Source organism: Medicago truncatula, chromosome 5 (genome assembly GCF_003473485.1).
Source record: "Medicago truncatula cultivar Jemalong A17 chromosome 5, MtrunA17r5.0-ANR, whole genome shotgun sequence".
Classification (NCBI taxonomy): Eukaryota; Viridiplantae; Streptophyta; class Magnoliopsida; order Fabales; family Fabaceae; genus Medicago; species Medicago truncatula.
In genome coordinates, this window is record NC_053046.1 from 1,312,827 (window position 1) to 1,330,468 (window position 17,642).

Genomic DNA, 17,642 nt, shown 5'->3' on the forward strand with positions numbered 1-17,642 from the left:
TTTCTTAATTTTTTTATTCTTTGCCTTAAATGTATATTTGACTTGTAACCAAAAATAATTTACATTTGACTATTCAAACAAATCGATTTAAGAAGAATGAACTTATTTAGCTTTTCTTGTTATACAAGTTAGGCTAAATAAGTCATATGTAGTGGTTTTATTAAACATTATAAGTAGTGGCTTCAACCGTTAATTGATGAATACAAAGAGTAACGAGTTCAATAGCTTAAAAAGGTTGGTGTGCCAAAGAGAATATTTCTGTCCTCTGAAAGAAATATTGTGTCTCGTATGCAGTGGTTTTGCACACAATTTTATTTCTTTAAATACATGAACATGGTGCAAACACCAATGGAGTTGGGTTGACGGAAGAATTTATAAACTTTTTGGCGAACTAAATTTTGAAGTTCAGTTCAAAGATCTGTATCTACTTATCTAGTGCACGTTTGGTTTAGCAGTGGTTTTTAAAAAATCGTAGTGAATTTTCACGTTTTCATAAAAGCTTACTTTTGTAGTTTCGATATTTTCATATCAAACTTGCCTTGGGATTTGATATTTGTACTGCAAAAACTAATCCAAACACATATATAATGTTTGAGGTTTGAGAGTGTCACAAATTATGGTTACCTCTCTATTAACAAGAATCGATAGAGAAAAAAATTACACCATGCAAACTATAATTAGGGATTTGGATCACCTGCTGCCCTTTCCCTCATGCACTCTCTCATGCCTATTTTATGTTCCTATCTCTCATCATTTCCCTCTCTCATAATAACTCCTTCATTTTTTATTTTTGGTTTTTATCTCTTCATTCTCACAAAAGCACAGCTGCAGTGTGCCTAACAACAAGGGATCCGTATCCATTAATTAGATAGTACCAAATACTAATATTTATTGAGTCTTGCTTGCTAACAAATGTGATAAGAATATTGTTTAAAAAATTCACAAAAAGAAAATTTATTTTAAAAATACAAGTCAAACACATGTAAAAATCACAATTACGTAAATTTCAATATAAAATTTACTATTTTTGGATACCTAAACAATGCCCTAAGAATACTTGTTAACATTTTGGTACCGTAAATTTTGATGCATCATGTTAAAACAATAGTCTACACTACGTACCACCACCTGTAAACAATATTTCAACTGTAGGACCTTCTACTTTTTTGCACAGCTTCTCCTATAACCTTTATGTGGAAGCATTAATTTGAGTCTTTGGAGACAATAAATTGTATAGACATGCTGTTAGGTTGGATAAGATTCTTGAGCTAACACATTTTGAAAATTTATTTTGCGATTTTTTTAATTTTTTTGTTAATTTTATTTGCTAACTGAAGCTTGTTAAAATAATATACATATTCTCAACACATAAACTAGTGTCAAGATACATTGTCTTAAATTATACTATAAAAAGATCGAACACACATGAATTGTGGCGCAGTTACTTTTTTGCAATTTTTCAATAAGAAAACTTGTCTGTGAAAAAACAAAATAAATCATCTTATAATTTCAATATTAAAAGTAAAGTTAAAAGCAATACATATACTTGTAGATCTTGGAAATAAAGTTAAGAACACGACCTAATTAAAAATAGATATCTGCATAGTAACATAAAATTACAACTTTCTAGAGACCAAGTGGTCAAGGGGGTTTCTAAAGACAATTATCGTGGTTAACCTAGAGGTACTACTTTCTCGAGGTTTGTGACTCCCAATTTAACCATGCAATAATATTAAGGTCGGATCTTAAGAATGTGACCCTTTAGCTATTCGAGGGTAATCCTTCTAAGATTGTTAAGAATGGTGCCTCTTTCGGATGGAGAAGATGCATGTGGTCAACCAGATAATGTGTAGATGTAACACGTGCCTCCTTAAAAGAGGACTTAAATTGACCGGATGAAAATTTAAGATTGATTTTAAGTTTTCTAGATGTATTTATGTGAATAAAATACACGTTAAAAGAGAATGATTTATCCCAAAAAGGTCATGGTGGTAAAAAACAAAGTAAATAATTTACCATTTTAGACAATAGCTAAGTCATAAAATCATGAAAAAAGATTGATAAACACCCAAAACCATTGAATTAGAGAAAATAATAATAATGTGTTGAATGAATGTATGAAATTTTAAGATGTTTAAATATAAGAGTTGTAGAATTAAAGTGTGTGTTTTATCAGCTAAAAAAATAAGATATTGAACACGACAATTTCAATTGATACTGTATTTGATTGTAAAATTTTTCTAAGAGTAAATAGTCAATTATCCCCTTGAAATTGTAACTTTTGTCAAAAACCCCCCTGAATTTTGCAAAATGTCAAAAATCCCTGAAATTGTCAAGCGTCTGTCAATTACCCCCCTCCGTTAATTTCATCCATCCAACATGCTGATGTGGCCGTTAACGGCCACGTGGCACTGACACATGGTCAGAAAAGTCATGCCACATCATAGGGGGGTAATTGACTATATATATTTTTTTTTTTGAAAAAATCTGTTTTTTTTTTTTAAAAAAATCTGATTTTTTTTTCTTTTCATAATTAACATTTGTGCCACCCACTGAACATGCAAATACCCCCCTGAAATTAAACATTTATGTGCAAATACCACCCTCAAATTTAAAATTTATGTAGTAAATATCCCCTCAAATTTATAACTTATATGCAAACATCCTCTCCAAATGTAAAACTTATATGCAAATTACACCTTGAATCATAAAATTTTAATGGTTAAGTAAAACTTATTCTTAATCTATAATTTACTATATCTCTAATAACAATAAAAAAGAAAAAAAATCACATCTTTAAAATAAAATAAAGGGGGAAAGGTTATTGGTGCATAAATGGATGGTTGTGTGTAGACTCAGGTAGAATTGTTTTTTGGCCAAAAGCTTGGGAATATTTCTAGCTATGCTCCTTCAGGGGGTTCCCACGGAACACACCACCAAATCTCTATCTATTAAGGCGTAAGGGTGTTGCTCGAAATGATTCTCCCCCTGGTGAGATGATGACAAATTATTGCCATTACACTTTTGCTGTTGGAGAAAATTTAACTTCCCGCTGTAATTACACTTTGCCATAACCACCAAATTTACCTTCATATATTATATATATGTCTTGGTCAGATCCTTGTTAATTTTTTTTCTCTGGAGAATCTGCAATTATTTGCTCTCAAAACACAACATTTTGATGCATATGCATCTCTGTTTCCATATTAGTTTTAAGTTGTTAAATGCAGACTTAAGTTTATGTATTTAAATACATTAACTAGGATGTATGAATATCATCATTGATGACCATTTTCATTTTAAACATTTGTTGTAGACTTGTTTTCAGCATCATGTAATCAATGCATAATTTTTATGGTGTTATTGAAATTGTGATTTTTATAATTGTTTTATTTTAAAGATGTGATTTTTTGTCTTTTTTATTGTTATAGATTAAGAATAAGTTTCATTAAAGTTTTATGATTCAAGGTGTAATTTGCATATAAGTTTTACATTTGGAGAGGATGTTTGCATATAAGTTATAAATTTGAGGGGATATTTGCTACATAAATTTTAAATTTGAGGATGGTATTTGCACATAAATGTTTAATTTCATGGGGGTATTTGCATGTTCAGTGGGTGGCACAAATGTTAATTATGAAAAAAAAAAATTAAATTTAAAAAAAAAAAAAATCAGATTTTTTTCAAAAATAAAATAAAATATAGTCAATTACCCCCCTATGACGTGGCATGACTTTTCTGACCATGTGTCAGTGCCACGTGGCAGTTAACAGCCACATCAGCATGTTGGATGGAGGAAATTAACGGAGGGGGTAATTGACAGACGCTTGACAATTTCAGGGGGATTTTTGACATTTTACAAAATTTAGGGGGATTTTTGACGAAAGTTACAATTTCAGAGGGTAATTGACTATTTACTCTTTTTCTAATGATTGTATAAACGGAGGAACAAATGACACGACAAAAACTAGATTTTGTTGCCTTTCATTAAACCACAATACAATATTAATGTTTAAATACCAAATTAACATTTTATCCTCTCATATTTTGTTTTGTGTAAAAGTTCAATAATATATTTTAGTAGATCAAATACACTTTAGCGTCAAAATAATCTGGAAGCATAAATTTATCGAAAGTTAACAGATGTAAAAATGACGCAATGTTTGGTGAATTGAATTGACTATGAACTTCGCGCAATTTCATTTTCAAAACAATCCACTTTTAATTTATACCACCCCATGTCATAATCATATAACAACTGTTGCAAAAAAAAAAACTCATATAACAAAATTTGCTTTTTTTTATTCCATTTGAAATTCTTGCCACATGGATGGTACTACCTCCGTCCCTAAATATAAGAGTTTTTTGTCAAAATTACGGAGATTAAGAAAGTTGGTTGTAGTATTAAATTAATATATAATTACTATTATTTTTACAATTTTATCCTTAAGAGAGAGTTAGTTTATGTTTTCAACAAAATATTTATTGTTGATTGAAGAAAACGATGCAAAATAAATAAGGGTATGTTAGTAAAGAAATAATTAATGTACTTGAAAATACTAAAGAAGTTTTATAAAAAGGCACAATTTTTTTTTTCCAAAAGAATCTTATAATTAAGGACGGGGTAGTAGATCGGCACCAAATCATTTTTCTTTAGGGAACATTGGTACCAAATCTTATTAAATACACAAAAATTACAGAGAAAGATAAAATTGTACATCACAAAAAAAATTACCCCATCATAAAAACAAAAAAAGAGGGGCAGTTACCTTACCTTTTTTATTTCCTGAAAAGAAGGGTAATGACTTTACTTCTGAAAAAGTGATAATACATACACATGCCTTTGGCTTTGACAGATTTTAGAAAATTCAGGGTTACTTTTGTCTATTCACACCCTCCACCTGAAGAAGATACACACTAGTAAGTAACAACTGCTACTAGAAAAGTGAAGGAAGAAAGAGAGAGAAACATTGATTTAGAGAGAGAGAGAGAGAGTGTAGCCACCTTGGAGACAGGAAAACAAACTCAATTTGTTTGGTTTTTCTTTACATGTTCTGTAAAATTCCTGTTCTTAAACTTCCAATGATTTTTCCATTAATTTAGAAGGAAAAAAAACATTTTTTTTTAATGTTGGTGTGATCCAAAACTTGTTCAGTTTCTTGTTTCTCTGACAATGTTGTTGGAACAATAGCATTTATTCTTCTTCTGTTACTGACACTTGAGTTTGAGAAACCTCTTTTGTTTTTACTTTGGCTGTTGCTTTAACCTTCTTTCATAATCATTCATGGCTTCAAAATCCAGGTTTGTCAAGTTTCATACTTTACTGTGTTTTTTGCTTTAAGATCTGATTTGGGTTTCATAACATTTTATTTTTTTTAATCTTTTTTCTATCTGGGTTATTATTGTGAGATTTTGATTAATTGGTTTGATCTGTTTGGTTGAGAAATTGTGTAAATTTCCTAACTTTATGTTTAATTTTTCCTTTATCTGTTTAAATTTTTGTGTTTTTTTGTTTTTTTTTGTTTTTATCTTCTTTGTATGCTCAAAATTTGAACTTTAAAGTTGGGTTTTAGTTAATTTTCATTATTGTTTTATTGTTACATCTTGATTCTTGATTTTTGATGGGTTTTTTATTTTTTTATTTTTTATCACTATCTGTGATTCTGGCCCTAATGCTCATTTATTTAGCATATGTTGAATTTGGCTTGACAATGTAAATATAGACATTGAATTTGGTTTCAAAAGTTAGTTACCTTAGGTTTAGATCCATTATCTGATTTCATAAAGGTGTGATATTTTGTGTTTTTGTAATTTATAGTGTCTTGTCTTTTTTCTGTTTCATTTAATGCATTGTGGATATGGGTATTTACATTGTGAACTTGATAGATCTGGTTTATCTGAAACACTCCCCAACAAAGCATCATCTCCAGCTACTCCTAACAAAGCTACTCCAGCATCAACTCTCAGCAAAGTACCACCAGCAACTCCAAACAAAACATCACCTGCTACTCCAAGAGTTAGTAAGCTCGGCAGAGGGGTATCTAAACCGGAATCTGAGTCGCCTTCACCTTTGCAAACTTCGCGCCTTTCTGCGGAAAAAGCATCACCACGATCTTTGAATTCAAAGCCAATTGCTGAGAGGAAATCACCGAGACCTACCACACCAGCTGATGTAAGTAGTAAATACACATTGTGTTCCTTCTTTCTCCAAGATCGAGTATGTTTGGCTTGATTAGACAGTTGGACTGTTTTTTTCTTTTCCAAATTTGTTTTTGGAATAGGCATTTGAACTTTCCAATTGTCTCATGAAAAGTGTAATAAAAATAATTAAACACCTGTAAATGTGTGACCTTGTTTTAGGCTGTTAGTGTTGGGATGTTAATATTTGACAATTTTTCTTGGATTATCATTAGCCTCTTATTTGTTATTCTGAGATGTCCAATATGTCGGTAGTGAACTGTCATGTATGTCTTGTTCATTAAGCGTGCTAATTGATACATGAAAAAATAACTGCTGCAGTCATGCTTTTTGTTGGTTATCTGTACTCTGATATGTGTTTAATATTGTGAAAAGGGGGAATGAATTGTCAGTGTAAAGTAGTTTTACATTGATGTCCAACAAGAATCAAACATTTTGCAGTTATTTTTACACTGCGGTTACAAAGTAGACTTATGTGGCAATATCATGAATTTTCATTGGATATTGCTGTGAAACTATTTTGAAGCAGCAGTGCATCTCCATTAAACACGTTTAATATTTTCTGTATATTTCAGAAGCATACCCCAAGAGCTGTTGCAAAGAGTTCAGAATTGCAGACACAGTTGAATGTCGCTCAAGAAGACCTAAAGAAAGCAAAGGAACAGCTGATTCAGGCTGAGAAAGAGAAGGAAAAAGCTATAAATGAGCTGAAAGAAGCACAAAGATTGTCTGAGGAAGCAAATGAGAAACTTAGGGAGGCAATGGTGGCTCAAAAGCGTGCTGAAGATGATTCTGAGATTGAGAAGTTCCGAGCTGTTGAGCTGGAACAGGCTGGAATTGAAGCTGCTCAGAAGAAGGAAGAAGAATGGCAGAGAGAGCTTGAAAGTGTGAGGAACCAGCATGCTTTGGATGTGTCTGCTCTTCTCGCCACCACTAACGAGCTTCAGCGAGTTAAGCAAGAACTTGTTATGACTTGTGATGCAAAGAACCAGGCACTGAGTCATGCCGATGATGCAACTAAAATTGCCGAGCTTCATGTAGAGAAAGTGGAGATTCTTTCGGCTGAACTGATACGTTTGAAGGGCTTACTAGATTCAAAGCTGGAAACCGAGGCTAGTGAAAACAATACTGTATTGGAGCTGCAAACAGAGATAGAAGCTCTTAAGCACGAACTTGAAAAGGCAAAGGGTTACGATGAAAAGTTGGCAGAGAAAGAGACTTTGATTGAACAACTTAATGTGGAGTCTGAAGCTGCTAAGATGGCTGAATCTTATGCGCGTAGTGTGCTGGATGAGTGCAGAAAAAAGGTTGAGGAATTAGAAATGAAGGTTGAAGAAGCAAATCAGTTAGAGAGATCTGCGTCATTGTCCTTGGAAACTGCAACGAAACAGCTAGAAGGAAAAAACGAACTGCTGCATGATGCAGAATCTGAAATTTCTAGTCTTAAAGAGAAATTGGGAATGTTGGAAATGACAGTTGGGAGGCAAAGAGGAGATCTTGAGGATGCAGAGCGTTGTCTTCTTGCGGCCAAGGAAGAAAATATTGAAATGTCGAAGAAGATTGAATCTCTCGAGTCAGAGATTGAGACAGTTAGTAAAGAGAAGGCTCAAGCTTTGAACAATGAAAAACTTTCAGCTTCAAGTGTGCAAACCCTATTAGAAGAGAAAAACAAACTTATCAATGAATTGGAGATTTGTAGAGATGAAGAAGAAAAGACCAAATTGGCAATGGATAGCTTAGCTTCTGCGTTACATGAAGTATCCGCAGAAGCTAGAGATACCAAAGAAAAACTATTAGCCAACCAAGCTGAACACGAAAGCTATGAGACTCAGATTGAAGATTTAAAGTCGGATTTAGAAGCTAGCAAAGAAAAATACGAGTCCATGCTTAATGATGCACATCATGAGATTGAAGATTTAAAGTCGGATTTAGAAGCTAGCAAAGAAAAATACGAGTCCATGCTTAATGATGCACATCATGAGATTGATGTTCTTACATCTAGTATTGAAAATTCTAAGATGGATATTTTGAACTCCAAGGCAGAGTGGGAGCAGAAAGAACACGATCTTGTCGAGTGCATAAAGAGAACTGAAGAAGAAAACTCGTCGTTGGGAAATGAAGTAAATAGGTTGATTTCTTTACTGAAAAAAACCGAGGAAGAAGCCAATGTGAAAAGAGAGGAAGAAACTCAACTGAAGGAGAATATGAAGGAAGTTGAAGCTGAGGTGATCCACCTGCAGGAAGCACTTAAAGAAGCACAAGCTGAGAGCATGAAGTTGAAGGAGAGTTTATTGGATAAAGAAAACGAGTTTCAGAATATTTTTCAAGAAAACGAGGACCTCCGATCAAGGGAATCAGCTACCATCAAGAAGGTGGAGGAGTTATCTAAGTCGCTCGAAGAAGCTACAACACGAAACACAAATGAGGAAAATGGTGATCTTTCTGATAGCGAGAAGGACTACGATTTGCTTCCTAAAGTAGTAGAATTCTCAGAAGAGAATGGTCATGGAGGAGAAGGCGGCATATTTAAGGAAGAGCTTTCGGTTTCGGCCAAAGAAGAAAACATTGTTTTGGACGACAAGTTTGAAAAAACAGAATCTCCAAAACCTGAGAATGTGAATGGAAAACTGAAGGAAGAAGATGAGAGGAAGGAAAAAGATGATTCTGTTGAATTGAAAATGTGGGAGAGCTGCAAGATAGAGAAAAAAGAGTTTTCGCCAGAGAAAGGAGCAGAACCAGAAGAATCCTTTGAAGAGGAAGTTGAATCAAAGACAGATGGTGGTGAGACAAATGGAGCATCTGTGACAGAGAACATTGGTGATGGTGGAAGCTCACCAACAAAGGAACAAGTGATCAAGAAGAAGAAGAAGCCTTTGCTTGGCAAGTTTGGAAGCCTGTTGAAGAAAAAGAGTGGTAGCAATAGCAACCACAAATAGAACAATACTTTGCTTTTGATGGTATATTTGAACATTAAAGTGTTTGCATGTATTTTGGTTTATTGTGATTTTTTGCTTCTTGGAATAGGTTTTTAAAGAATGAAGAGGCTTGTAATATTGTTTAGGATTCTTTCTCTGATCACTTCTTTTGAGTTGCACACTTTTGCATGTTGGCTGTGAATTGAATGTGATGATGGAATTCTAATTTTTTGTTTTCCACTTTATTCTGCTTTCCTCACATGTCCCCTTATATGTGAATTGTATTTTATGTTATCCTAATTCTAAGGAACGTTCAGAATATACGATGTTTAGCTCCACACAATATGTAAACAAATGTAATACAAGTTCAATTTTACAATGTTGAAAAACATTAATTTCGGCCAATATCCATGATTGATCATCTAGAACATGACTCAAGTGGATCTTACATAAACTTTGTTATCATGTTATATATATATATTTCTTATTTATTTGGCCCGCTTTGAATTTTATAAGTTCTGGTTTGACAATTATAACCAGAAGCTAAACCAATATTCTGAGTGCTTTCTATTCTAGTTTCTAGAAAAGTAAATATTGGTCAATGTCCCAAACCTAAGCCTAGCACCGTGAAAATTGAGGTCCTAACTTCAAACCAACTAATTATCATATCATATTTTAGTTTATGCCTTCTACTAACAAAAAAGAAGAGAATACTTTTGATTTTTAAGGTACAAATTTTTAATTATGCAAGTGTTAAATTGAGGAAAAAGTTGTACTCTCTTTAAAAGTAGTATACTTTCATTTTTACAATGTTTGTTAAATCTTTAAAAAAAAAAATGTTTGTTTAAGGTTTTTTAGAAAAATCATTTTGTTTTGTTGGAGGAGTAGAAAACCATTTGTTAAAAACATCGTTTTCAACCTTAAAATGAAGAGGTGATATCTGAGAAAATACTCGAGTAACATCAAATATTTGTGATATTTTGATGAGAGATAATGATCTATGAATGATTAAAATAAAATTATTTTTGAAGAAAGAGAACAATTAATTAGGAGAATTGAGAAACATAGAGGCAATGTCACAACCAATGTTCAATATCACTTAAGTGCAACCTATCTTTTCCAAAATATATTTTTTGTAAGGTTATGCTAACAAGGATTCAAAAGAGAAAATAATTTACTCCATCCGTTTCAAAATGAATGTCATTTAAGGTTTTTACACACATATTAAGAAATGCATTAATTAAAAGAAATAGATATGTTATTTTATCAAATTATCATAATCAACAATTGATTTGTTTATCATTAAAGAAAAAATAATATGTTGTAAGTAGTGTATATAATATTAATTGAAAGGTACACTTAAAAAGAAAAAATTATTATTGCATTAGGAAAAAATAATACGTTGTAAGTAGTGACATTTGTTAGCATTTTTTTTTTAACTATTTTGAATGAGAGGGAGATAAAATATTTTTTTATGACAAAAATCAAGTAATTTAAATGACTGGTAAAAATTAAATAATTAAAAATCAATTGAAACTTATACATCATCTTATTTGTTTTTGGACGAGTTAGAGTTTAAACTCACAACGTCTAAGAGCAACCATTAGGACATTCATTTTTAGGTTTTTAAATGAGTCCCACGTGTATATATCATTTATTTATAATTTTTTAATAATAGTATCTAATAAGCACTCAATCACTCCAATCCAAATCTCACACAAAGTTCTTAAATTGGATACACTAATCAATTATCAATAATTTTATATCATTATATTTTAATTTTTTAATATTAAAAGAGTGCGGATCCTACTTAAAAGTAGAGGTCGTAAGTAAGATCCTGAAAAAAATTCTTCCCATTAGAGGTACCTAATAGTAGATAACAGGTCTTAAATAGTTAAGACCTCCTAATGGAGATGGTCTATTATACCAATTTTGAAATCTTACAAGATAAGATATGTGGATTGATATATCCTTTTATGTCTTTTTTTTTAAATAAATATTATATGCGACTTTGGAAATTATTTGAAAAAGAAATAATTTATTAATGTACATTTTTATTTTTATGCGTGTTTAATAAAAAGCTTATTAAATTATATAATTTGAATGAAAAGCAGCCTGCCCTTAATTGTTAAGTCGGTCAATAATTTGATTTGAAAGAATAGAAGAAGCTACCTTCTTCCATTCCATACATACTTAACACACTGATTTGGGTTTGGTTGGTTGCAAGAAACGAACACAAAAACCATTTTTGCATTTCATTTCAGAATCAACAAGATGTGGCCTGCGATTATATGTGGTTTGATTATTTACAAACTCTTCAAATGCTTCTTTTATGACGACGACGTTTTGGATATTGAAGCTTCTGATTCCACTGTTCTCTTCTCCGTAGCTAATAGGTTCTTTTTTTTATATTTTTTTTATTTTTTTATTTTTTAATTCAATCCTTTCATGTTTTCAATTGAAATCAAATTTGTTAAGTTTTTATTTTTATTAATTTTTTGTTTCAGGCTTCAGAAGCTTTTTGGGGGAAAGGTTTTTGTAGGCCTTCGTATTCCTGATGCTGATTCTGCTTCACCACAAACCATTGATCTTGTTCTCCTTACTAAACGGTATTATTTGTATCTCTTTATGTTTCCGACACTTCTGATACAAGGTGTGTCTGTGTCCAAACACGTCATTTTTTTTTTTAAATTACAAACGATTTACTGTTGATGTGTTAGTGTCGTGTCCGGTGTTCATGCTCTGCGTCAATGCTTGAGATTAAGGTGTTATATTTCCTTAAACATTCATGAAACAACATAAACATTAGTCATTAACACACATTGATGCAATATCCATGTTTCTCTTTTTGTATGTTTGGAATTTGGTATTGTGATTTTGTTCAAGCTCCAAAGTGTAGCTTTTACAAAATCATGGTAAACCACTATGATTTTGCAAATCACGCCGCAAATCCAAACACACACTTAGGTTAGAGTATTTATCAATCATTTACTTGCTGATTTGTTAGTTTTTTAATTCTTCTGATTAGGGGTTAAATTGAGTCCAATTAAGCTCAGTTACTATTGCTAGTTAATGAATGGTAAATTTATGGTTTTTTTCTTTAATACTGCAGAGAGCTACTAGTGATATCAGTGAAGAACTTCTCAGGAATTTTGACAGTTCAAGGGGATGGCAGTTGGGCCTGTGAAAAGCCAGGAAAACATAAAGTTGACCGTTACCCTGAACCTGTAAGGAACCTCTTGAATGAATTATGAATGCAAGTTAGATTGCTGCAATATATTTGTTCATATATATGCTGAACACTCGCAGTTTTATTGCTGCAATGGTTTTTTTTTTTTTTGGGATGACACAAATTAGATTTTAGAAACTGCTCTTGGATGTTTGTTAAATCAAATGAGCGGTGATTTGTATTTAATTTTGTTCCTATTTTGTTATGAGGCTGTATTAGGTGTTGAAGAAAATGGGTTGTTTGCCAAATTAGTAACTTCTTTCATAATTCGTTTCTCAACTTGTATACAGTTGGAAGAAGTAAGAAAGCAGGCTTCTATCCTCGAGTCCTATCTTGAACAAAGAGGGGTTGTTCTACCTAAAGGATTCCTAATCTGTAAAGTTATACTTCCAAATCCTAAATTATGGTATGTTTTTTAATCTCCTTGAAATACAAGTACTTGCTGTAAATATTGTCAATTTCTTTAGAAGATACTCTCTTTTAATTCATGATTTTGCCAATACACGGTTTGATTTTTTTTTTGTTGAAGACTTTAAAATTTGCCAAATTTGGCTTCATTTATTGACTTGTTATGGTCATTCTTCCTATTCATATGTTTAATCTATTCTTTTTTAATTAGTTCTTAGCAATAAATGAAGAAAATATTATTTGTCTAAATTATTTGGCTTCATATATTGACTTGTTATGGTCATTCTTCCTATTCATATGTTTAATCCATTCTTTTTTAATTAGTTCTTGGCAATAAATGAAGAGAATATTACCGTCTAAATTATAGTTGGAATTGTGTTGTTAATAAGTTGGAAATCTGTTGAAGAAATTGTAAGCATCAGTTTAAACCATTGACAAGCAGTATTTATGACGTAAAAAATGTATCTGTACATCTGGTTTATCCATCTGGTGTATCTGTACATCTTTTTTAACTTTGTTTTGTAATATATTATGTGTTGAAGTTCTTCTGCTTGTATTTGCAGTACCATTCCTGCTAGTGATTTCCCATCTGAAGTTATTACCCATGAACAGTTGGTGCAACTGAAGCCTGGAACAAAGAGTGTGCTCTCTAGCTGGGTAAAGAATACCTTTCTTAGTGGGAAGAATGATATGCAAGAATCTAGCAATCAGAATCTTGAATTTTCCCTTAGCACAGCTCCAATATGGGATAGGTTAGTTACCATTTGTTCTTATCTTTCTAATGTTCCATTCTTCTAGTAAAACTTTCTGCAATCATATTTGGATGCAATTGTATTTAGATGCTGTTAATGGTGCCTTGACAACACTTTTGCTTAGGGGAGTAAATATATCAATCCATTTTTGAATATTGGTAGGATAAGGCTTTACTTTATCAATTCAATCTCAGAACTCTATTTGGAGAAGGCTCGATAACGGTTTTGATTTATGTGTGCCTCCAATTCTGTCTCAAATATAGATACTCCCCGACTGAATGAAAACCCTATAATGCATCTCAAATGTTTAGTGCAAAGACCTACTTATAGACCAAGCAAAGCCAGACATCCTAATTACTTGTATTCCTAATTTATGTTTGAATAAGATCATTCAAAATAGAATAAATCATTCAATAGTAACTGTCGATAATTAATCTCAACCACAAAACCCTAATCTCAAGTTAAATATCTAGATAAACAATGAAACTAGATAAGCTGATACACAAATCGTACTTTTAGGTTTAATGGGGAAATACCTTGGCAAAAGGAGCATTTTGGGGTTATCTGTTGTACAGGGTTGAAGTTCTGAATCAAATCGGCTGTTTTCTTTTTTTCCTTTTTCATATTGTTGGTTAATGGGGGATTACATAGCAAATGTTGATAGGAACTCAAATTATGAAAGAACAGAAAAATAGTATTATTGATTACTAAAAGGAAACTACTCCCTCCATCCCAAATTTTAAGTTGCTTTGAGAAAAAAATTTGTCCCAAATTGTAAGTCACTTTACAATACCAATGAAACATCAATATTATTTTTCCTATTATACACTTAACTATTTATTACTCTCTCTTCTTTCAATTCTCTAATTTATGTTTTCAATAACATTAATGAAGGGTAATTTTGTAAAATAACTCAATTCTTAATTTCGGTGCAAAATTAATTACATTTCTTAATCTGTGTGAAATTGTCAAAATGACTTGTTATTCGGGATGATAAATCCCTGATTTCCGGAGCAATCCTCTGAGAAGAGATAGTTTTCCCTCTGCCCAACCTCTTAGGCTTTAACTTCTGACTGAAAATAGTTCTCTCTCTCTCTAACAGAATGTGTCACACACTTTGTTCAGCCTTCATTCTCTACCACGTCACATTCCTTCGTGCTCATTTTTCTACATTCTCATAACATTGCACCCTATATAATAGGCTCGGGCAACTGCTTAGATATTTACCTATTTGGGTCCACACTCATCCAGGTCCTAACACATGTGCTTGACTTTGGATCAGTGCACTATCGGATAATTGTTGGCATTATTTAATACGACCAAATTTTGGTTTTTTACTCACAACAGATTGTTTGGCTGGCAGGTTGGAACTGAAAGGCAGCAAGTATGTATTGGGAGAGTTCCTTGAATTTAAGGGCAAGGAGGGGGATGTTGAGGCTTTAAGACATATTAGAAGATCAAAAGTTGGTCAGATGATAATCCAAAAGACAAGCATGTTTGGACTAGGTAATCTTCTCGCAATAAATTATGCTTTGTATTCCAATTGTATTTAAGCTATAATAACACAATTTAATGGGTAATTCAACTCAACTTGAAGTTGAAACAAAGATTGGTTTGAATTGTTTGAGAGATTAACCCTCAATGTTTTATTTAATACTACAACCAAATCCCTTAATTAGGGGCAAAAACCATAGTCTAATCAAATCTTGATCCATTTTGGTTACAACAGAATATTCACATAATATCATAACATACTTTCAAATATTTCTACAATTATTAATATATTGTCTATCACGAAAAAAATGCTAATAGTAATATCCTTCTCTAAGTTATATAATAGATGAGCCAAGATCAAGAATCAGAACATTCAACATTGGCTCTACGGACAAGTTGATATTTTCAATACACTAGTTACCTATGACTCTTTTCTATAAAATTGTAGTATTAACCGATAATTACCTGTGTCTTATGGAAGATAAAGATTCAAGGAGGGAAGCTTTCTATACTTACTAGCAATGTTATTATTGTCTAATATTATGATGTTTCTTAAACTAACATGGGATTGTTTGCAGCTCCTTCTACGCTTCAAGTTTTGTACACTTTCCGTGACTACAGAACCGAGGGAGCATCAGCACCAGAGTGGAACGAAGTGACCGTAAAATCAAGTACTGAGATCATCTTTCAGGTTGAAAATGCTTCCAAGATCAAAAAGTTTAAGCTGTCTTCAGTCTGCTCTATGCATCTTAGTGCATAAAGTTACTCAACTGAAATGTCGGAAATGTCAATAACATTAAACTGTCCTTTTCCAGACATACAGAATACTATTATGTGGTTGCATTATACAGTTTATATAGATATCGATATAGTTGACAGTTTTCTTTTATTTACACGATCATACTATAATAGGAACAAGAAATTCAGCTTCTCAAGAAAGCAGCTATAAGTCTTGCTGGAAGAGTAAATTAACTCTGCCACCTGATAACTGATAATGACTCTAGTGGCAACAGTTAAGTATTAATAGTTTTGTTTCAACTCTTGGAACCGTTTTCTCAATAGTCAATAGCTTTCACTTGCCTGAATGAAAACTGCTACCTTCTTCCAACGTTTAGGAACATTGCCAAAAGCATATACGCTGTTAATAAATTTCAATAAGAAAAACTTGGTACACAATTGACTCCGTCCGATCAGATTGTAACTCCCGATCAGCTTTTTTTGTGTAAATTTTGATTGGGTTGTAACTCAGTCGACTTTTTCAGAAATGCGGGATATTTTGAAGGACCTATTGAGCAACTATCTAAGACTTTGTTAGAATAAGATAAGATACTTTTTATTTTGGTAAAATTTGTGTCTAATCTAGGTCTGCTATGTGTTTTTAGGCTGGAGTAAGCCGCAAATACATTTCCTAATAGAACTATGGTACTAGATTGGCATGCCGATGCTATCTGACCCCTCTAGTTCCACATGTGCACCTCTTCTTCTAAGACATATCAATTTTGTTAGCATCATCATTTATCTGCCTTGATCCATTAGACAACGACATGGGACGATACAATCTTCTAGCATAGGTTGATGGTACGCAAATAGTGGTGTAAAAAATGTCGTCCCAACATAGGTGAAGTGAGTTCAAGAAAGTTTGGTAGTAGAATGGTGTTGGAAAATGAAGTTGGTCAAGTATCTTGAGTTGTTGTGTGGGAATAGTGCAAGTGAGTAATGTAAATCCAAAGAATCCTCTTGGGTGTGATATAGGTGAATAATGTGGCTCAAGTTTAGGAAGACTTGTTGCGAGGCAGGTACGATATGATGCATAAACTCAAGTCAGCCAGAGAAGTTGTGTTGTTTTGGTGCAAACAAGCCATGCTGTGTATGACATGGAGGGACTTAGTTGGGACTGTAAAATATTGATCAACCGGAGGAGCTTCATCATAGTCATCCGAGTAACGCGACAGATAGACCTCATACAAGGCACTCATCATACCACTGATGTCCGGGTCGATTAGAAATAAAGTAGGCAAATTCATTACTTCCATCCACGACTTCACTCTATTCTTTAAGAAAGTAGAAAATTCATGGATGACAATGATGATTTTGCCCTAGATTATTTTTCATAAAAATGAAAAATCATAGACACTGGTAAGCTCTTGAGCTTAGAGCCTTCCATCAAGCTCTTGAGCTTGGCCCTGGTAAGATTAGAGAATGGAGTAAAAAACCCTTGTGGAGAATCGTAAAATAGTTGTTCCTGTCATTTTGTTTTTTATTAAAGTTGTTCCTGTCATTTTTTTTATTAAAGTTGTTACTGTCATTTTCTCAAATAATAATTCTAGTTTCACTTGATGATAGTTGACTATTGACACTATTAATAAATGGATTCCTTGTATGTTAGATCGAAAGTGTGGAACAATTTAAGAATCAATACAATTTGCCTTCTTTATTGGGTCAAAATCAATATAGTCTTACCTAATAGATAACAGAAACTCTTGACTTTTAAGTAAAAAGGTAGCTAAGATCAACAAGTTATTGAAGAAATATCATACTAACTTCACCTTTAGCATAAAGAAATGGTTTAAGGACAATATTTTAGAAGACTTGAGTTTGTCTCATTTTCTTGGTTCTATTCTATTTTTACTTGTTTAGTCTCCACAC

At 32.5% G+C, this 17,642-nt stretch overlaps 2 protein-coding genes across 4 annotated transcripts; both read left to right on the forward strand.

The window, feature by feature from the left end:
• The first annotated feature begins 4,928 nt into the window (after nucleotides 1-4,928).
• Nucleotides 4,929-9,358, forward strand: LOC11439930 (WEB family protein At3g02930, chloroplastic). 3 transcript variants are annotated; one of them, XM_024783154.2, is made up of 4 exons: nucleotides 4,929-5,301; nucleotides 5,887-6,172; nucleotides 6,774-8,097; nucleotides 8,173-9,358. In XM_024783154.2, exons 1-4 carry the CDS (start codon nucleotides 5,285-5,287, stop codon nucleotides 9,132-9,134), a joined length of 2,589 nt encoding a protein of 862 aa, XP_024638922.1. In that variant the 5' UTR covers nucleotides 4,929-5,284; the 3' UTR covers nucleotides 9,135-9,358. The 3 variants fall into 3 exon arrangements, with proteins under 3 accessions (XP_024638922.1, XP_024638923.1, XP_003610816.1); XM_024783155.2 differs by having other exon boundaries at nucleotides 6,774-8,030; nucleotides 8,106-9,358; XM_003610768.4 differs by having other exon boundaries at nucleotides 4,930-5,301; nucleotides 6,774-9,358.
• Nucleotides 9,359-11,238: 1,880 nt separating this feature from the next.
• Nucleotides 11,239-16,020, forward strand: LOC11427429 (uncharacterized). Its single transcript, XM_003610769.4, has 7 exons — nucleotides 11,239-11,509; nucleotides 11,621-11,722; nucleotides 12,226-12,340; nucleotides 12,633-12,748; nucleotides 13,314-13,502; nucleotides 14,866-15,008; nucleotides 15,575-16,020. Exons 1-7 carry the CDS (start codon nucleotides 11,388-11,390, stop codon nucleotides 15,754-15,756), a joined length of 969 nt encoding a protein of 322 aa, XP_003610817.1. The 5' UTR covers nucleotides 11,239-11,387; the 3' UTR covers nucleotides 15,757-16,020.
• The last annotated feature ends 1,622 nt before the right edge of the window (nucleotides 16,021-17,642 follow it).

Bases quoted from the DNA above. Each gene is read 5' to 3' on its own strand.
- LOC11427429 (XM_003610769.4), top strand. From the start codon at position 11,388: ATGTGGCCTGCGATTATATGTGGTTTGATTATTTACAAACTCTTCAAA. The intron at 11,510-11,620 runs GTTCTTTTTTTT...TTTTTGTTTCAG, and splicing joins CTCTTCTCCGTAGCTAATAG to GCTTCAGAAGCTTTTTGGGG. The intron at 13,503-14,865 runs GTTAGTTACCAT...TTTGGCTGGCAG, and splicing joins ACAGCTCCAATATGGGATAG to GTTGGAACTGAAAGGCAGCA.
- LOC11439930 (XM_003610768.4), top strand. The intron at 6,173-6,773 runs GTAAGTAGTAAA...TGTATATTTCAG, and splicing joins GACCTACCACACCAGCTGAT to AAGCATACCCCAAGAGCTGT.